This window comes from Pelobates fuscus, chromosome 8 (assembly GCF_036172605.1).
Source record: "Pelobates fuscus isolate aPelFus1 chromosome 8, aPelFus1.pri, whole genome shotgun sequence".
Lineage (NCBI taxonomy): Eukaryota > Metazoa > Chordata > Amphibia > Anura > Pelobatidae > Pelobates > Pelobates fuscus.
Genome location: NC_086324.1, coordinates 67,768,938 through 67,791,050, shown reverse-complemented (window position 1 = coordinate 67,791,050; position 22,113 = coordinate 67,768,938). Strand labels below are relative to the sequence as shown.

Sequence of the window (22,113 nt, the reverse complement as noted above, 5' to 3'; positions counted from 1 at the left end):
ACAGGGGCTGCTGTGGGTGAGGGGGCTACAGGGGCTGCTGTGGGTGAGGGGGCTACAGGGGCTGCTGTGGGTGAGGGGGCTACAGGGGCTGCTGTGGGTGAGGGGGCTACAGGGGCTGCTGTGGGTGAGGGGGCTACAGGGGCTGCTGTGGGTGAGGGGGCTACAGGGGCTGCTGTGGGTGAGGGGGCTACAGGGGCTGCTGTGGGTGAGGGGGCTACAGGGGCTGCTGTGGGTGAGGGGGCTACAGGGGCTGCTGTGGGTGAGGGGGCTACAGGGGCTGCTGTGGGTGAGGGGGCTACAGGGGCTGCTGTGGGTGAGGGGGCTACAGGGGCTGCTGTGGGTAAAGGGAGATGGGGGAACTGTAGTGAGGAAATAATTTAATACATTTAAAACAATACATTTAAAAGCATTTATTCCCCCCTCTGTCGTTGCAGTTATATATGAGTGCTTTCCAATTTTGCAACAAACTAATAAAAAAAAATCCTTCGGGGGCGGAGCCTAGCGGTGATCCTGGACGGTCGCAAGCTCAGTGAGCTCCGCACAAGCTTACTCCAAAACGGCCGAAATAACGGATATAGTGACCCGCAAACCCTAACCCTGGACCACAGAAACAACCATGGGTCGCAAGAACAAAAAACCCAAGCAAGACAAGAGCCCGCCAGGCCGCGACATTGGGGACCTATTTCGGAGCTCCCAGAGGGCCGCATGGAACAAAATGGCGCTGGAGGACGACAATACCTCATACTCCTCGGAAGACATGGCTCTGGCCCCGATGGAAAGAACCACTCAGGCGGCAAGGCAGATCAGTGCCCCACTGGAGGCTTCCACAGGCCGGGATCCGGTCACGGCTACACAGCTAAAAGAACTGCTGGCAGAACTCCGCGCGAACCTAGCGGAAGATCTAGCCCCCCTCAGAAAAGCCGTCGAACATGCGACCACAAAACTGGCCCAATTTGAGGCCACCCAAAACGCACATGAAAGCCGGATTACAGGGCCTGACTACCCTGGATCAGCAACGGCTGCAGACCGACCGCAGGCTTGATATCCTGGAAGACCAGAGGCGCAGGTACAATTTAAAACTAAGGGGGGTCCCAGAAACGGTGGGTCTGCAGGACTTACCTCACTTCATTAGGCGGTTATTTGCGGCCCACCTACCTCCGAAACAGGCTAAGCATCTGAGCCCAGATGGCATGTTCCGCCTTCCCAAGCCGCCCAGCGCGCCAGTAACCACCGCCCCAGACCTCATCCTCAGATTCAAAACCCTGCAAGACAAAGCCCTCTTGCAAGCTGCGGTCAGGGAGAAGACACCTCTAGCCTTTGAGGGCGCCTCGCTGCTCCTTTTCCCGGATCTCTCTCGGAACACACTCTTGTGGCGCCAATCCCTGCGACCACTACTCCAACAATTATGCGATCAAGGGGTGACATACCGATGGGGCCCCTCCCGCACGGCCCTCATACCGACCCAAGATGCCACACTCCGAGCAGATACTTACCAAGATCTGGAGAACCACCTGCAGAAGCTAAAGAACACGCCACGCAGCAACGCGGAGGGCAGAAACCTGTCACAGATGGACATGGCCACAATCAGGGAGTTTGTACCACGGGTGTCGAGATCCACCCCACCCACTGGAACTAGAACCTGAGAGCGAGATTGCAGAGTCCTGGTGGACACTAAGCCCTTGCCCAAGATTACCCTGCGACCTCAGGGACTTAACCGGTGACACGGTCCCACTGGCCCTGCCGACCCTGGGACTTTTAAGCCAGCCTCATGCTTTATAGTTATTTCGCAGTGCTCCGTTCTTATGATTTTATTTGCTGTTACTGTTATGTTATATTTCACTTTCTAATTTTACTGTTATAACCGCACACTACTCCTGTCTCCATCTCATATATGCACCCCTGGTTTGAGGGGACATAGTGCGGTATAGAAACAATACAGAACCGCTGAGAACCAGGACCTTTTTAACGGACCTGATCTACTTATATGCGCACACCTGATACACCTTACCAATACCGTCCAGACACATACTCATTTCCAGGTAACTCACCCGACATTAACTCCCCCATCCCCCTTCCTGACTATACATGACACAGAGGTCGCAAGCTCTATCCCAGAAGGAAGGGACAAACAACCCTGCCACGGCCACACATACCACATGCACCACTTCCACGATGCGCACCCAGTGGCTACCATACTCACATGGCACTCCGCCAGGCTCACACTACAAAATAAAACAAAACACCTCAACTCACCGACACACTCACACGTAAAACCATGCAACTTGTGCTGTACCATCAAATGTCTAAACGTGATAGCTTTCAAACTGCATTTGCTTTACATGGTAATGCTATACCTTTTCCTGAGCTGAGAAAAATAAAGTTTAAAAAAAAAATAAAAAAAATCCTTCTCCGCCTCTATGGGAAAGCATTGAATTGGCTGATTTTGTCAATTCTGATGATCTCAGCCAAGGAGGCGGGGTGGGGGCAGAGTCAAATATTACCCTGGCCAAATGGCTCCTCATAGAGATGCATTGGGTCTCCAGGCAGAGTGTGCAGCACTGACCCGAGAAGCACCTCTAGTGGCTGTCTGAGTGACTGTCACTGGAGGTGTCCCTAGGCAGCAATGTAAATACAGCCTTTTACATGAAAATGTCTGCAGGGACATACTATACTCACCAAAACAACTACATTAAGCAGTAGGTGTTCTGGTGACTATAGAATCCCTTTAATGTTGTTGTTTTGGATAGGTTTAGACAGGCATGAAGCACAGGAAACGTACAATTCTAATCTTAATAATATATTGTGACTAACATTTTATAAAGTAGTTAAGTAAAATGTCAAAGTTAAAAATATAATTTCAAATTATATTGAAATGAATCACATCCATCTTAAAATGGTCATTGCACCAATTCTGTCCTTTATTGAATGCTGATAAATAAAAAAAAATTAAATTAGCGTAATTGGCAGGAGCATTCCATTGCTTTTTATGCAGTCTACTTTTAATGAAGAGGTGATTTTTATGCTTCCATTGACACAGATTCTTTAGGTTTTATGTTTAAGAACAAAAACCATATAGTAAGAGATCAGTCATTACTTTTCAGGCTATCACGCGGCACTACAAGAGATGTTATTAGACAGAAGTCAGGCAGATGCCCATTCAAAGCACAGTGTCTCATCAGATTTCAGCTGTTCGCACACATTTATACTGAAACATTTCTCTCTAGGGCCTGGTGACTGATATCTTTGTGTGATGGGTACACGATACCTTTGACCTCCACACCTATGACCTCCACAGTTTAATTTGTTTTGCAATAATGATAAAGCAAAGTAAATACATTTTCGGTTATAAAATGCTGCTTATTTTATATGCTGTACATTTTTATAATGGTATTTGCTGATTTGAAAACTATTAAAAGACATACAGAAAAAAGAAGTATATATATATATATATATATAATAAAAATCCCAAAAAATATTTTCAACACAAAAAATACATATGTAAAGATTTGTATCCGTTCACATAATATAAAATTTTAAAAAGCATGGCTTGTGGAGGTAGAAATGTATTGTGTCTCTTGTAATAGCACATAACAGTGCAAAGGAAAATGACTTCTCCCGCCCGGGTTGTTGCGAACTAAAAAATTATTTACCAAGAAAAATGTACAAAAATATATTTTTTAATGTCAACAAATAGTTTACTTGTGAAGGGAGAATGCATGTTTTCCTCTCAACTGATATTTATATGACCTACAAATTCCTCAAAATTATTAAATGCTACTACTTAGGATGACAGATCAAAATGTATTCAGCAGTTTCTGACAGCCTAGCCTACAGCTTATAATATGATAGTTTCATATTAATAAATGCAGACATTTACTTGGTCTCAATGGTTCATGTGTGTGGGGACAAAAGGAAAATATCAGATAAATGGAGGAGCTCAAACAATATATACCAGAAACCCACTGATCCAAACCAATGTTGTGCCCCATTTGAGCAAATTTGATATTCTCATTGCAGAAAAAAAATAAATAAACATGGACACACACAGTGTGTGTGTGTGTATAAATATATACACAAACATACTACTGTGCAAATATTTTATGCAGGTGTTAAAAATGCTGTAAAGAGTGCTTTCATAAGCAGTAAAGTTAATTGTTCCTTTTGATCAATTAACAAAATACAAAGTGAGTGTTAACAACAAAATATAAATCACATTAAAAAAAAAAAAAAAAAAAAAAAATAGTCATAAGGAACTTGGCAGGTAAGTTGTTCCAAACATGTTGGAGATCTTACCACAGTTAGTCTGTGGATTTAGACAGCTTTAGTTACTCCCGTCTCTTCATGCAATCTTATGTTGAGATCAGGGCTCTGTGGGGGAGGGGTGCATAGTATCACCTTCTAGGACTCACTGTTCTTTCTTACGCTGAAGATTGTTCTTAATGACCTTGACGGTATGTTTGAGGTCATTAACGAACGGATTATATTTGGGGCTGATCACATTTTTGTGTATCCCTGTTTATTCATGCATTGAATCACTTGGCCTTGCTTCCATGTTGGAGGTATGGCATTTTGGTCACAAGGCTTCCATGAAGACAACTTCTGACCACACTTCTCTGGACAATAGATAGAAGTACCATGGTCCCACTGTTTTCTGCCAAATCGGAGCTGACCGCCTTACGTCTTTCAGTTGTGAAGGGAAGTATCAGTTTGGGACTCGTTTGGGATAACTGTTTATCCATACATCTTACTATATGCCTACAACATTCCTCACTTCGTACCTAGAAAACTTTATACTTTTTTGAAGACATTTATTTTGTTACAGATAAAAATAAAACTTTAGGTTTCTATATTCAAAACATCCATTCTTTAGAGCATTTTTAACACCTTCCTAAAAAACTTTTTCACAGCTTTACACACAGTTTTTTCATATATATACACACACACACCTTCTGCAACATTATCATTTTGTTGCAATATCTACAGATGATTCTAATGCTGCTGGATGTTCTTTCACACATTCTTTGCTTGTTCTATTAAAAACTGACAGCGCAGAAAGAATAGAGCTACTTAATATTCCACATAAGATGAAATTAGATATACACATTACTTGATGTGTGTTAATTACAATTATTAAGGTAATTAGACGATGCATCATGAAATGGAAGCACATGAAAGCTAGACTTTCATCTTGCTTCTAATTCAGGCTATTTCAAAGTTTAACCCGATAATGATACTACTTGAGTGTTACATACTGTACGTTAATTCATAGATTACCTGGGCTCACTGTCAGCTGGAAATAGTGCAGCATGTTGGGATCAGGAAAATTCAATTTACAGGTACCTAGTTTAATAAAAGACAAATTAGTTCATATAAATAGGATTGTCCCTTGACCAAACAAAATAAATTAATAAAATAAAAAATGTATTACTTACATGGTAAGTTGGCTTCAAGTTCTGCAACTTCTGTGAAAATGGAGGAGAGGAGACATATAAAGAAGAGCTTACAAACTGAAAACATTGTATATCATATTGTATATTTAGCTCTAAACTATCATAAGAGATAAATATATCGTATCTCAAGTAACTAATCATAAGTTTCTGTACAGAAATCAATATGAACTGCTTTTCAATTACCACAGATACGGGCACATGACAGGCAACAATGCAACTTGCAATGCATTTTTAAGGTTTGGCCTCATTTCTATGCTGTATTAAAAAAAACACACAAAAAAAAAAAAACTTGTACTTATGAAAGCATAGCTCCACTTCTTAGTCATGTCTCCATTTTCACAAGACATTTTCTTAATTGAATGTATTCAGAATATGTACACAGCTCAGCCAATCAGAAATTAGTGTAAAATAACATGCTGAGATGACTCTGCCTTGTCAGTCACATTCATTCTCTTACATTTCCCTTTTATCACAACTTTGAAATACCATACAGATAACAAATGGACAAGTTTCTGTCCTCAGGTTAGAGCTATGCTGCAGAAAGGTGCAAACCCATTTTTTGCCCTAGCAAAACAAAAGGATAATTGATTGCAGCAGGAATTTAAAATTTAGGTTACTTGACGCCTGTGACATGCGGGTCTGGGTAGGAAGATTATTATTTTAGCACTGCTGGGCTAAAGAAAGCTTTTTTTTTTCTTCTTTTTTTTTAAATCCACACCCTTTATTATTATTTTATTGTTTATATAGCGGCATCAGATTCCGTAGCGCTGTACAATGGGTGGACTAACAGACACGTAATTGTAACCAGACAACTGGATGCACAGGGACAGAGAGGTGGAGGACCCTGCTTAATGAGCTTACACTGATGCAGAGAAAATTATAGCATGAATGTAAGACCTAAAACGATCATTGCACTTAAGATGTTGTCCGGAGGGTTCCTTTAGGTAATCTTTTCTAAAAGAATTAAATCCTTAAAGCCACACTATCATGCCGAACCTACCTTTCTAATATTGATTCCTGCTGCTACAAAGTGTATTTGGAGATATTTTGAAGAGTTTTACTGATTCCTCAACTGTCTAAGATTTTTCTTTATACTTTTACAGGTAAGAGTCATCTAAGAGTCATCTAAAGGTTTTAGATTTAACAAGGTTTTATTTCCTGTTGATAATTGGTAAGGCATTTGATTAAAAATATATATATATTTTTTTTTCTTTTCTTTTGATTTCAGACGTGTACCTGCCTTGCATACTTTTTGATAATGCTTGTGTAATTCAGGCCTTAGTACAATGTTATCATCAAGATCATAAATATATCTTGCAATTCTATTAATCTTAAATCCCTCCCACCCGAATGCCCCCCCCCCCCCCCCCTTATCTCAATTAATTCTTAGTATACGTTTTTTGTCTGTCTACTTTACTCATCTGATCTTGGAGAAAGAGAGAACCTCTTATATCCTATGTAGTTTCAATATTTTTTATTATTCTATTTGTCAGCCCGTTTTAAGGGTGTATTATTTTCCTTTCTTCTCCCCTCATCTTGTCTAATACTTCCCTTCACTGTTACTGAGCATACGCTCTCTCTCTCTCTCTGTTGGTTATTACGATCTAAATTCTGAAAAAGAGAAAAGTGAGGAAAAAAAAAAAGAAAAAGGATCACTGAATAGAGCAGAGAAAGCCTGATATATTATCCATTTTCTTTATCCATGTATCCCAGTCTTCTATTTGCTTATATCTATTTCCTAAATTCACCATAATACCTCTTTCCATATAGCTTGTTTTATTAGTTCATTGGTGCATGGAATTATCCCTGTTTTCCAATTTTGTGCCAAGAGTAATTTAGCTGCCGTAATTATGTGTAACATTAACATGGTTGTTCTTTTTGTCATATTTGGCCAGTGCATGTTTAGTAAGACCACTTCAGGCTTAAGAGGTCATTTTATTTCCGTTATTTGATATACTTTCTTAATTACTTATTTTCAAAATTTGTTTAGGAGTGTGCAATGCCACCAGATGTGGATCAAACTACCTTCATTAATATTGCATTTTCAGCATCTGTCTGATAACTCTGGAAAGATTTTCTTTAAGCGTTTCGGTGGTAGGTACCATCTATTTGATATAAAGTTTAAATTGGGTTTCTATAAGGTTTAAGCAGTGTATATTTGTATTTAGTTTGTTTAAAAAGTTTATCCATAACCATCAGCTTGGCCAATAGATGGGGACGGAGACTACACCTCACTGAGCGCGGTCTTGAACAACGCAGGACTGCAAAGTTTACAAGAGTGGTCCACCACAGAACAACTGACGATGATGCACAGATTCCATTATGCACAACTGAGGCACTTTTACCACAATATGGCCAACAAGGAAGCAGCACACAGGGAGACAACGTGGTTTGAACACCTATGTATGACTGACACGGGAGGTGTCGACCATCTACCAACAGCTGATCACAGGAGACCACGCTAGAAAAAACGCCTTCAAAAGACAATGGGAGGAACTGACTGAAAGGACCTACACAGAAGCCCAATGGGAACAGATACTCATCTTGCAACACAAAAGCTCAATAAGCACCAGGTATCAAGAAGTCAACTTCAAACTGATATCCTACTGGTATAGAACACCTTCCCTACTACATAGAATATACCAGAGGGTCCCAGATACATTCTGGAGATGCGAAACCCAAATAGGAACCCTAACGCCACATCTGGTGGGACTGCACACTGATCACGACATACTGATAAGAAATAAAACAGGAAGTGACGAATATGCTAGGAGATACACCCGACTTCAGAGACGGTGCTCCTACACTACACTGAAAGCTCGATAGCCCATTATAAACGATCAATACTGCGACACCTGCTCAACGCAGCTAAGGCACTAATACCGGCCACATGGAAACAATGCCAACCACCCACCAAAGCAGAGTGGCTACAGAGAATTGGAGAGATCCACACAGCAGAAGTGAGATATGCAGAACTTTTAGGAAGAAGCACTAAACATGTTGAGCTCTGGAGACCATGGTATGCCTATCTATCACGAAACAGAACATAGGAAGAACACAACGCGGATCCTGGGGACCACGCGCTCTCCGACACATAATTTTTCCGCTAGCTTGTACCAGGTGTAGTGGTAATAAGCGTTTTTTCTGCCTTTTTGACACACAAAGTGAGTTTGCACAGTATATTTTGCAAACCTTATGTGTACCACCACTCTATAATACTTTATATGTTGCTCAGCTATGTCGGCTGAGTACAAAAATACCCCCGTATGTACCTTTACCAGGTATATGTGGACATTGGAGGGGCACATTTGGGACACAGCCATTCAATTTTTTTCCAAACTTTACATTTTTACGCTGTGCCCATGTCCCATTTTAGAGTATTTTACCAGGCTATATAATCCAAATACCCCATAAAGCCATACCATTTCTTAAAGAAGACATCCCAGGGTATTTCAAAAGGCATATTTTGAACCTTAGCGTGGGATCATTTTTCCGCTAGCTTGTACCAGGTGTAGTGGTAATGAGCGTTATTAAATTAATTTTTTTAAACTTTTTTTACTTTTTAAAACTTTTGTTTTGCTTATTAATTTTTTTAAAGTTTCCTGAACTTTCGTAAAAAACTTTTTTTTACAGATTTAACATTTTTCTAAGCTTTTTCTTTTACCGTTAACCCCTAACTAGCAGTAAGCAGCACTAACAGTAAATTCCCCATTTTCCCATAACTCCCACCCACCCCAGCTAGCAAAATATTTAATTATACAATATTTAAATTAGTTAATTAAATAAATTTAACCCCTGAGGGTTAACAAATAAATAAAAGTTAATCGTCAGGGGTTAAAAAAAAATTAGATCACAGTATAATACTGTGATCTGTATTTTGATCACTGTAGGCAGTGATAGACTGGCAGGGAAGGGGTTAATTTTTATTTGGACTGGGTAAAGGGTTTATTTTTTTAAATTTTTTACTTAAACGTTATTAAAGTTTTTTTTTTTACTTAATCTTTTAACTTTTTAAAGCTTATTTTAAAACGTTTTTTAACGTTAACCCCTAGTTAGCCTAACACTAATTCCCCCAATTCCCCGCTAACTTCCACCCTCCCCAGCTAGCTAAATTTATAATTTTAAAATATTTAAATTAATTAATAAAATAAATTTAACCCCTGAGGGTTAAAAAAAAAAGAATTAACCCTCAGGGGTTAAAAAAAATCAGATCATAGTAAAATGTAATCCCTGCCAATTGATCACTGTAGCCAGTGATCAATTGGCAGGGAAGGGGTTAATTTTTTATTAATATGGGTAAAGGGGGGGGGGTGTAAAGGGGGGTGGGATTTTAATTGTACTTTATTTTTTTAACACCAGGGGGCAGGATCACTAAAGATCCGTCTCCCTGCACTTCACACTGAACCCGGAAGTGCAGGGAGGCGGAGGTGAGTATAAAGAGCACATGTGCCCGCTCAGACATGCTGTCAGAGCGGGCACATGTACAGGGGCAGCCCGATCCGGTGCTCCCGGTCTGCCTCTAATGCAGAGACAGACCGGAGCACCATTAACCCCACGATCGCGGCGATCTGGGGTTAATTTTACCGCGTGACGGACGAGGTCCGTCATTAAGGGTATCCCCTGGATGACGGACCTCGTCCGTCACCCGTCCTGAAGGGTCCTGAAGTTTTGCAGTCTGTTCTCACCTTTTTTCCTATTTTTTTCGTTCACTCTGGCTCTTTTAGCGGGTCAACTACGCAATTGAAATCCCCCATAATTCGTACCAACCCTTGTTTGATCTGCTCTATTTTTTAAGCACTTTTGATATAAATTTTATTGTAGCTTCTTTGGTGCGTAGATATTGGCTAATGTGAATATCTTGTTATTTATTTCACATACTAAGATAATAGATCAACCTTCTGGGTCTAATTCTTGATGTTTAATAATTAAGGAAACATTTTTTGCAAAGATAAATGTGACGCCTTTTTCATTTTCTAAAGCTGCACTTATAATAATGGGGTATCTTGATGAATTTAAGTCTTCTCCTTGGATCTTGTCCAATGGGTTTCTTGCAAGGCACAGATTTGTACCAGATTTTTTTTTTTTTTTTTTAAATCAGAAAATCTACAATTATAGACCTTTTACATGGTGTATTAATCCCCCCCTGGCATTGAGATCAACTTAATTTATGGTTTATTTTCAGTTTTTGGGACTCTCTAATTAGAATGCTGCCAATACTTATTTATTTCCTCTCTATCTTTTCCCATCGCCCGCCTCATTTTCCTCTCCTTCTCCATTTCTTTAAATATGTGGACCTTTCCGATTTGTTGACTAGTGGCTGGGACTGATTCAGATTTTATTTTTGTTTAGCTTTTCAGGTCTTCTGTGCCATTAATGAGTTTCCCTTCATGTAATATATTTTTCGTGGGGAACCTTCATCGATAATTAATATTGTTCCGTCTCAGAATTAATGTGCCTTCATAAAAGGTCTGTCTGGTTGGCCATGACAAATCCTGGAATATTTTTAAAGTATCATATTCTTTTGCGCATTCATCACTTCTTACGGCTCTCAGAATTTGCGTCTTAATTTTAGAGGAGGCACAGCATATCGTTACATCCCTTGGGAGAGGTTCTGGGACGCCTTTAGGTTTATTTACACTGTGGCATCTTTCCATCATAGGGATTCTGGGGTCCCATTCAACCTTCAGGTGTTTAAAAAAATTCCTCTATGTATGGTTACAGATTTTTTTAGATTTATTTGTTCTGATACTCCTCTAATTCTTAATTGTTTCATCTTGACCGGTCTTCTAGGTCTATCAAATTTGTCCTCCATGTCAGCCATCTTTTTCTCTAGCGCCAGGCGTTGTTCTTTGTGGGCTTTTTCCTTGTGTTCCAGCCCACTTCATTTTTCTTCTATTCCTAGGAATCGGTTAAGAGTCAGCAGTTCTTTGAGGTCTATAGTATTAGCTTGAATTTCTTCTCTCAATTTCTCAAATTGAGTGTCTAGATGTCTAAGTAAGTAGTCACATTAATTTCTTCCTTCTCTTTGACTTGATTCTTGGTTTTTTTTTCTCCATTTCCTTTGTTTTCCTTCATTAGAGAGAGAATCGATTCTTCCAGGTTTGTTTTATTAATTGTTGGGTTTGGTGAAAAAAGGGAAAGGCGTTTTTCGGTTTTATTTTCCGGCTTTTTTTCCTTTTTCATGCTTGCTGTTTTGTAGCCATTTTGTTTTAGTTTGCATTTGCTATTGCTGTCTTTACTTTTCTTTGTATTAATCTTTTGTGTCTTATATTTTTTTTCAACCTAAGTCCTTCTCTTTTACACCCTTACCTCTCTATCCTGGTACACTTTTAGATTTTGTTTTTATTCTGTTGGTCGTACCCTTGTATTTTCTTCCCTTTATTTCATTTTTCTTATCCCTTCCTTTCCCCTTTCCTCTCCCTCTTTTTTTTTGTGGGGGTGTGGGGGTTTATGGGATACTGCTTAAAGAGCAGGAAGTGGGGAGAGGTGCTGGGTGTTGTGGTTATGACACAAGAAAGTTAAAGCACCAACTGAAAAGTCAGGCCCTGAGTCAGACGCCCTGGGCTCACTCGCCTAGCACTAGAGACCAATTAACAATCTACTCCTTGCTATAGGAGAGGATTAATTTAAATTAGGTAGTTTTTAAATCAATTATTGTCCTCTGTGTGCTTCTCTTTATTTGTCCTCCACTGTCACCGTTCTCTTAGGGATCCATTAGCTTTGTACTAGCCCCTGCATTATAGACACAGTAAATGAATAAGGTATTGTTTCTACTAACCCCTGCAATGTAACTTAACAGTGTATACACACAAATATATGGCAATTGACACATCTTGTGGGGTTATGTCCCAGCTTGCAATTTCTGTCTGTTACCAGTGTTTGTATTCACACTGGATGCGCTCTCCCATGCCAGGCTCTTTTAGATCTACCGTGGTGACTACCTGCGGCTCTGTCCGATGTGTCCTATGTCTCCCTGCTACTTCACGCAGCACCAGGTCCTCACCTCACAATGCTCAGAGGCACCTAGGGTAGCGCCGTCGCTTAGTCGTGACAAGTCCTTTCATGCTGTTAGGCTCCCTCAGCTGCGTTCCACGAGGACAGAGCCGAACGCATTACATCATCTCGCTCCACTCCCTCTGTACCATTTGATTTAAATTAGTTAGGTGTTTGCTATTGTTTAAAAATAAGCACAGACCCACTCAGGTGTTACATTCTTAGGGGGTTGTGCCTTTAAGAGTGTAGCCAAAATTTCCACCCAGTTTCGGACAATAGCGAATGCCTAAGTATTAAACTGGGCATGCATGGGAATTTAACAGTGCCATCTAGTCTGGGCAGATGACGTTTCCCTCAGAGCCTTCATGCAGAATTTGGGAAGTGTTACCCTCTCCCAAAAAAGAAACACAAACGCGCACACACACAAAATTATGTTTTGTTTTGTTATTCTTTGCCTGACTCCCTGTGAATTGGACCCCCAGCAGCAATGTTACCATGCCTGTTCCCCTTTAGCTTTTTAAAATAGTTTTCTACATTTCCGTAATGTGAGGGAAAGTCAGCTCTGTGGCGGAACCAACCTTGCCACTGTCCACTGGAGAGGCCTGGTTGATCGCCTGCTCCCTTTAGACTATGGTCCTGCATTTTAAAACTTTTATTTTACCTGCAGAAAGGATTATTCGTGCCTTTCTGCGGACTGTTAAAACCATGCTACCCCATATAGCTATGCCATCGAGCCCAGCCGTATACTGAAAGACTGTATGAAAGACTTTGTCTCCCTGGCGATTGAACTGAATTGTATGTGATCTGAGCACCATCCGTCCTAGTGCGAGGTAAAGCAGCTCAGAGACACCATTCGTGGATTTACAAATTGAGGGCGACGCTCGTGTTCATACAGCGTCCCTGTCTACAGAAAGATTTGGGAAAATGGGGTTCATGGACCGCTGGGCAGCACACACACCTGAGGAAGAGAGTGAATTGGAATGGAGAGATATTGCCCGGAAAGAATTATTGTACGACGCCCTGGAGGAAGTCCAGTATCAACGGCAGCAGCGCCTTCCTGGTGTCGCATACCAGTTGGAGGAACAAATGGCCTGTCGGATGCCGCTTCTGGGAGACCAACCCGGAGGGGAGCAGGTGAGACAACTTGAGTACTTTGTGGAAAGGGAACTGAGCCTGGATGCCTCATACCGGGCACTGTGGTGGTGCACTGTCCAGCCAGAGACATGGAGGGCAGAGGGCATCCAGCCGGAGGGGGGATAAATACACTAGCCCTGGCCTGTTGTGGAAGGCCTTAGCAGAAGACGTCCACTTCGGCAGTCCAGCAGAGTCACGGTACTGGGCTATCTTGCATTACCGGGGTGAGATGGTACAGGGCCACGAGATCTATTGGACTGGGACAAGACCTCCGCCGTTTCGCTGCCATGGAAAGAGAGCTAGAGATGGACTATGTGGAACTACTAAACTCATGTCAGCCGCAGAGCATGGACGCAGAACAGGAAAACTGGGTGGCAGACCCAGACCTGCCAGCCTACAGCTGGGAAAAGGCAGCCGAGGTACCCCCTGCTTCACTACCAACTGCAGAAGTAGGGGACCTCATAGACTGGTCCTGGAAAGACCCACAGATGGCAGGTGGAGATGGGACCGAGATCTCTCTACCGGCCCTACAGGGATGCTGGGCAGTCGGCCCAGATCCCCAGCGGCAGAATATTCCACCGGGAGGGGAGAGTCTCGTTCCCCCTCCCCAGCGGCAGCCTAGCCCACCAAGGGGAGACAGTAAGCCCCACAACAGTGCAGATGGGACCGTAGTCTCTGCACTTACACCACTGGGGACAGGGACAGTCTGCCCTGGTCCCCAACAGCAGGACAATGTATTGGAAGGGGAGACAGTCGTTTTTCCCCTACAACAAGAGAGGGTGTCGCAGGGAGAGGAGCCTGTTACCCCCTCTCCCCAGCGGCAGTCTATGTTTCAGAGAGAGGAGCTGGTTACCCCCTCTCCCCAGCGGCAGCCTAGCCCACCAAGGGGAGATGATAAGCCCCATAAACCTGTGCAGATGGGACCGTGGTCTCTGCACTTACAGCACAAGGGGTAGGGACGGGCGGTCCTGTCCCCCAGCAACAGAACTGTGTATCCAGAGGGGAGACAGTCGGTCTCCCCCTCTCACAACCAGGCGCCAACCAGGCTACTTCCGTGGTAGCACTGGCACCAGGGCAGAGTACCGCTGGTCTCCGCCCACTCAGCAACCCACCAAGGCAGCCCACCAGTCCCCCGCACAGCCATGGTGAGGCACCTGGACATGGACAAGTTTCTACTTTATCCAGGTGTAGTAACCATTTATTGAGGGTGGGCAGTACTGCTGTTTGTGCTTTGTGGGTGGGTTGCTGGACTAACCAGGGCACTGACCGGCAGGAGGTCAGATACCCTGTTAGTCTGTCTGGTAAAGGGGAGAAGTGTGGCGGAACCAGCCTCGCCACTGTCCACTGGAGAGGCCTGGTTGCTCGCCTGCTCCCTTTAGACTATGGTCTTGCATTTTAAACTTTTATTTTACCTGCAGAAAGGTTTATTCGTGCCTTTCTGCGGACTGTTAAAACCATGCTACCCCATATAGCTATGCCATCGAGCCCAGCCGTATACTGAAAGACTGTATGAAAGACTTTGTCTCCATGGCGATTGAACTGAATTTTGTGTGATCTGAGCACCATCCGGTAATAATGTGCGCTCAGATCTAAGCTATCTGGGGATAGGTAGAATGTGTATGTTCTATGTGATAAATGTAACAGTATGTATTTTTATGTCTTTTATTGTCCTTTGTCTGCCATGTGGCTAATGGAGTTTTGCCTCTGTCCTTGGAGATAATTGGATTACTTCCCAATTATCTCCAGGATAGAAGACTCTGTGGAACTGGTTTTGGGCAGAAAAGCCATGCTTCATTTGGTCAAATAGTACTTTCCCTTAACTTTTTAACCCCTGGATGGAATTGGTTGAATTTTGGTTATGTTTATATTTAAAATATGCGGATTCTGAATATGTATGTTTTATGTGAATATTTTTAAAGTTACAGTGTATGTATAAAAAGTGTATTTCTCCTGCCTGTGATAAATTACATTAACCCATTGTGTTCAGTAATTATATCACAGGTAGAGGGGAGGGATGTATGTTTGTGCTGTGTGTGTTTTACGGTTCTCCTGTAAATGATTGGTTGTACTGTGTCCCACCCTGTGGGATGTCCCCTTGCATGGGAACTTGCATAAAAGCCAGTGTGTGGCTATTACAGTGGAGTTCCTGCTTAACCCTCAAAGTGTCGTCTCATTATTGGGGGAGGATTTATTGTATGCTGTTCCAGTTTGACTGCTAGGAGTGTAAACCTATTCGCATGGTTTGTCCTATTCGGCTGTATACAGCATTCATATGCTTGAGAGAATTTATGTTTCTCCGGTTCAGTGGTTGTGGTGTCTGCTGCAGTGCTTGGAGTCCTCAGGAAGCGCTAGGAGCATCCTTCAACGGAGGTACCCAGTCGGGGTGCCAGGTGATCCGTTACAAGCTCCATCTTGGGTTGTCTGCATTTTATGTGTTTTGCAACCATTAGTTTACACAACACTACAGATCTTTGAGGTGCTATACAAATAAATTATATTTTGCACCTGCTTTACTTCTTAAAGGGACACTAGGCACCCAGACCACTTCAGCTTATTTAAGTGATCTGGTTGCCGTGTCCCTTTTGCACCTTGTGCTGCAATGTAAACCATTGCAGTTCCAGAGAACTGCAATGTTTATATTGCAGCTCTAAGTCTGCCCTCAGTTGCTGTCTACAAGCAGGGCCGGATTAACATAGGGGCTGATGGAGCTGCAGCGCCAGGACCATGGAATAGGCCCATTTAAAAAAAGAGTACACACTACTCTTAGGTTTGCCACCTGACTGATATTTTACTGGCACAGCCGGTATTTGAGGCTGCCTGGTCGTGCTGGTATTGCAGTAATACCGGCAATACAAATGCAGGTATTTTTCTCAGAATAAATGGAGATTACTCTGCGATACCAGCACCGGCGAGTAGGGGTCACTGTGTGTAGAGAGAGGCAGGGATAGGAAGTTACAGCATATCCCTGCCTCTCTCTACTACTCACTGATCCGTGGGAAACAGCAACACAGCACAGAGTCCAGACAGCAGCTCTACAGCTCAGGTAAGTGAGGGATGGGGGGAAAGGCAGCAGGGACACATGGGGACACTGAGACACTAGGACATATGGGGACACAGACACTGGGAGACCTGGGAAAACTGAGACACTTTGGGACACTGGAAAACATGGGGACACTGAGACACATGGGGACGCTGAGACACATGGGGATGCTGAGACACATGGGGATGCTGAGACACATGGGGATGCTGAGACACATGGGGATGCTGAGACACATGGGGATGCTGAGACACATGGGGATGCTGAGACACATGGGGATGCTGAGACACATGGGGATGCTGAGACACATGGGGATGCTGAGACACATGGGGATGCTGAGACACATGGGGATGCTGAGACACATGGGGATGCTGAGACACATGGGGATGCTGAGACACATGGGGATGCTGAGACACATGGGGATGCTGAGACACATGGGGATGCTGAGACACATGGGGATGCTGAGACACATGGGGATGCTGAGACACATGGGGATGCTGAGACACATGGGGATGCTGAGACACATGGGGATGCTGAGACACATGGGGATGCTGAGACACATGGGGATGCTGAGACACATGGGGATGCTGAGACACATGGGGATGCTGAGACACATGGGGATGCTGAGACACATGGGGATGCTGAGACACATGGGGATGCTGAGACACATGGGGATGCTGAGACACATGGGGATGCTGAGACACATGGGGATGCTGTGGGACATAGGGACATTGGGAGACACTGAGAAATTGGGACACGGAGACACTATGTCCACATTTCTCCCACTGTCCCAATGTCCCCCAGCCAGTGTCCCTAGTGTCTCAGTGTCCCCGAGTCTCCCAGTGTCTGTGCCCCATGTCTCTCAGTGTGCCTAGTGTCCCCATGTCTATGTCCACAACTGTCCCCATGTCTCCAAGTGTCTGTCTCCCAGTGTCCCCTAGTCTCCCAGTGTCTGTGTTCCCATGTCTCTGTGTCCCTAGTGTCTTAGTGTCCCCAAATGTTTCAGTGTCCCCTAGTCTCCCAGTGTCTGTGTTCCCATGTCTCTGTGTCCCTAGTGTCTTAGTGTCCCCAAATGTTTCAGTGTCCCCTAGTCTCCCAGTGTCTGTGTTCCCATGTCTCTGTGTCCCTAGTGTCTTAGTGTCCCCAAATGTTTCAGTGTCCCCATGTCTCCCAGTGTCTGTGTTCCTAGTGTCTGTGTGCCTAGTGTCCCCATGTCCACAACTGTCCCCATATCTCCCAGTGTGCCCAAGTGTCTGTCCCCTAGTCTCCCAGTGTCCCCTAGTCTCCCAGTGTCTGTGTTCCCATGTCTGTGTCCCTAGTGTCTTAGTGTCCCCATGTCTCCCAGTGTCTGTGTCCCTAGTGTCTCAGTGTCACCATTTCTCCCAGTTTCCCTAAATATCCCAGTGTCCCCATGTCTCCCAGTGTCCCCATGTCTCCCAGTGTCCCCATGTCTCCCAGTGTCCCCATGTCTCCCAGTGTCCCCATGTCTCCCAGTGTCCCCATGTCTCCCAGTGTCCCCATGTCTCCCAGTGTCCCCATGTCCCCCAGTGTCCCCATGTCCCCCAGTGTCCCCATGTCCCCCAGTGTCCCCAGTATCCTAGTGACATGGGGACACACAGACATTGTGACACTGGGAGAAATGGGGACACTGGGAGACTAGGGTACTGGGCGACATGGAGACACTGACTCTATGATACATAGGGACACTGAGACACTGGGTGACTTGCGAGACTGAGACACTGGTTATTTTACAGAATTTTCTCTGATGTCACGCCTTGTGATTATACAAATGATTAAGGCTGGTATTTTTTCCCAATAAAGGTGGCAACCCTAACTACGCTTCACATACTCTTGCTTAAAGGAGCACTATAGGGTCAGGAACACAATCATGTATTTCTGACCCTATTGGGTTAAAACCACCACCCTGGCCCTTTCTTGCCTACCTAAAATATAACTTGTATTCAAGTCTGCAGCTGATGGCTCTGTCTCTGAACTGACTGTCTGCTGACATCAGAAATGGTTGTCTGAGCAAACTACAAATACTTGCCCATAGGATTGGCTGAGGCCGTCGTCAACTAGGCATATCAGGGGCAGAGCCAGCACAAGCCCAACATAGCCCTGGCCAATCAGCATCTCCTCATAAAGATAAATTGAATCAATGCATCTCTATGAGGAAAGTTCAGTGTCTGCATGCAGAGGGTGGAGACACTGAATGGCAGTGCTGCACAATAGGCAGTACTGCCCCAGGAAGCACCTCTAGCAGCCATCTAAGGAGTGGCCAGTGGAGTTATTTTCTCTGAAAAGACAGTGTTTACTGCAAAAGACCTGAATGGAATGATTCTACTTACCAGAACAAATACAATAAGCTGTAGTTGTTCTGGTGACTATAGTGTCCCTTTAAGTTTGGAAGCTTAAGAGGGATGTATGGGAACAAAACTTGTGTGGACTGGCTGACAATAAAATTAGTTTAGGTAATGCAGACGTTGGTCTCTCTAACACTGTGGCATCTCCCCTTTCTTTTACACTTACTACATGCACCTTTTCTCTGTCCCAGACTATATACCAGGAACTTCTGCCTGCTAGTAAGAAGGTAAGGAGACAAGTGGACCAGTGAGTGATAGGGGACAGTCCTTAGAAAGCATGGAGTGAGTGCATCATTAGACGCATTTATGTCAAGCTCAGGGTGCTGCCTGCATAGTATGCCCTTAGTTGGACAGCCTGCATGATTGGCAGGCAGCCTGACATGCCTTCATGCCAGGCTGCCCTTCAAATTCTTTGGACAGACATGCCCCCTTTTTGGGCATGTTTTCCCCTTTTGGTAGGTCTGGTCACGTGATTCGCACCAATGGCCCACCCTTTTACCCCGCCCAGTGACTTCCTCCTTCACTGGACACTGCTGTTAGGGGTTATGGATTTACTTGAAAGATGAAAGCATAAATTAGAGAGAGATTAGCATGTGTTTATGTCTTTTAGGTCCATAAGATTCCGTAATGAGGCCCATCATAATTGTCAGCACCAGGCCCACTGTGCTCTTAATCCGGCCCTGTCTACAAGACAGCCACTGGGGGCACTTCCGGAATCCAAACAGACTTTTGGTCCGTTATCCGGCGCTGGACTTCCTGACGCCCTGCATGAACACCTCCAGCATCATATTTTCCCTATAGGAAAGCATTGAATAATGCTTTCCAATGGGGAGGTCTAATGCACGTGCAGTCATTGCCAGGCATGCGCATTAGGTCATCCCTGTCGGCTGATGTCTGGGGAGGGGCATGGGCGGAGCCTGACCAAGCACCGAAAGACATCGTGCTGAATTCAGGTAAGTGGCTGAAGGTGCTTTAACAGTGCCGCGGTAGAAGGGCACGAGGGAGTGGGGGGAACCTATTAACCCTATAGTTCCAGGAAAACTGCTTTGCTTTGTTTTCCTGGCACTATAGGATCCCTTTAATGCATTTGGGATATTCCATGCCATTCTCCGCAGAGTGCGCTAGAACACCTTTAGGACAGCATGGAACATTGTTACGTTTTGGTGTGGACAAGTCGAAATCCCACTGAGCCCCAAGTATCAGTCGATATCCCTTAAAACTGAGCAATGCATACAGCCCTCTAATTTGAATCACCATGGCAGAGCAATTATGCCATGTGATTCTCTGTCTGCAGTCAGTCTAAGGGAGGCCCTTAGGATCTGAAAAGAAATGTGTCAGATATGGAAATCGGATCTCTGGGAGATACGACAAGATATGGGAGCAATGCAGAAAAAGCTCCAAGAAGTAGAGGAGAGAGACAGAGCTCGGAAAACTCGGCTGCAAGGCACTGAAACCAACCTGGACGGATTAACACAGCAGGCCCAGAGGGTAAACCGCACGGTGGCATCCATAGAGTCCCGACACAGGCACCACAATATACTCCTGAGGGGAATAATCGAAGAGGTAAAGGGGGACTCGCTCCGACCCTACACACAGCAGCTGATTGCAGCCATTGGCCAGAAGGGGGGAGCAGACTACACTATGATACTCACAGCATTCTGGATCAGGAAAGAGATGACAGCTCAAGAGGCAGCCCCATGGGACTCCATAGTAGTCACCAGAGACACAGACGTACGATCGGCCGTCATGGCTTGCTCCAGAGCGATGGGAAGCGCGAAGTTTGAAGGCACCCCCATAATGTTCTTTAGTGACATCCCCTTTGCCGCACTCCTGGAAAAGAGAAAATTGGCTCCAGTGGCCAAGAAGCTGGGAGACCACTTGGTGCGGTACCGCTGGGGAGCGGACGGAGCCCTGATGGTGTCACATGGTGACCGAATTCTCACACTTACCTCTGTAGAAGACCCGGAGAAACTTTGCTGCTGTTTGGACCAGAGAGAGACACTGGCAAGAGCAGGCACAAGCAGTCATAACGGAGAGGGGACGCAAGGAGCCGCCAGCGAAGGCGAACCACTGACCCACCTCAAGATAAACAGACTAGGAGTCCGTAGACTTTGAATCTCTGCATGTTGAGCAGAGCAGCTTACACTTGAGCTATTAACATAGGCCCACTCCCTATGACACCATCCCTGATTCTGTGCCCAAACACCTGACCACCAGGTAATACCACGGCCACACAGCGAGGCCAACATCCCTAAGCCTTAGCTGGAGGGGACAATAGAAACCTGACACACACTACCTACAGCTATCAATAGTTGATGATGCAGTAAACACAGAGTAACTGACCAGAGACGTTAAATATGTTATGTATTATTTCCCATACCAATACCCTGACGTGAATGTCTGCTAATATGCATGAAATTCAATAAAATAAAAACTTTATTTTTTTTTTTTTTATTAAAGCCAAAATACAGTGTTTAAATAGAACAACCCCCCTCCACCCCCCCTCACCCCAAACTAAAAGAAAATCTGGAATTCTTACAAGATTCAAAGCAATATATTTCCATATGCATGGGAATAAACAATTGGTTGTCTTTAACAGTAGGAAAATAAATGCAGGAAGTTATAAATAATCTACAGTGATCTATACAATAAACAAATGTTCTGCAACATAAGTTACATTTCAAAAGCACAGCAATCAGAGTCATGAGGTTTGTTCAGCACAATTTATTTGTTGTATTTTTTATTTTTTGTGCTTAATAAAGCCCAGTAAGAGACATAATATGCACTGCTACTGGATGCAGAAAAATAAGTAAATCACAAAGCTCACACAAAAGGCAGATTATATATGATTGTATGAACAACAGGACACAGGGGCCAGACACAATTTTGCCAATACTAAATAAAAACTGTCCACTAGGCATTACCAATAAGGCTAACACATCCAACTCCAGCATACTGAGCAGGTTTTCCAATTTCAACAATCTTGCCCTCTGAACCAGTCGCACGAAAAAACAATATTCCATTTAACTGCTAACACAAAATAGTACTAACCCAAGCTCATTGTTGACTTAAAATAACGGAGCTCGGCTTACTGGTAGCGCAGTAATACACCTGACAGTGCAGTAATGTGACAGAT

General features: G+C 44.0%; 1 protein-coding gene across 3 annotated transcripts in view; it reads right to left on the bottom strand.

The window, feature by feature from the left end:
• Window positions 1–22,113, bottom strand: part of UBE2F (ubiquitin conjugating enzyme E2 F (putative)) — a 233,784-nt gene that overhangs the window by 194,398 nt on the left and 17,273 nt on the right. For all 3 annotated transcript variants that reach the window (XM_063429974.1, XM_063429977.1, XM_063429976.1), the window contains exons 3-4: window positions 5,433–5,462; window positions 5,275–5,340 (exon numbers count right to left, since the gene is read on the bottom strand). In XM_063429974.1, coding sequence (XP_063286044.1) covers window positions 5,275–5,340; window positions 5,433–5,462 — 96 coding nt within the window. The remainder of the gene's footprint in view (window positions 1–5,274; window positions 5,341–5,432; window positions 5,463–22,113) is intronic.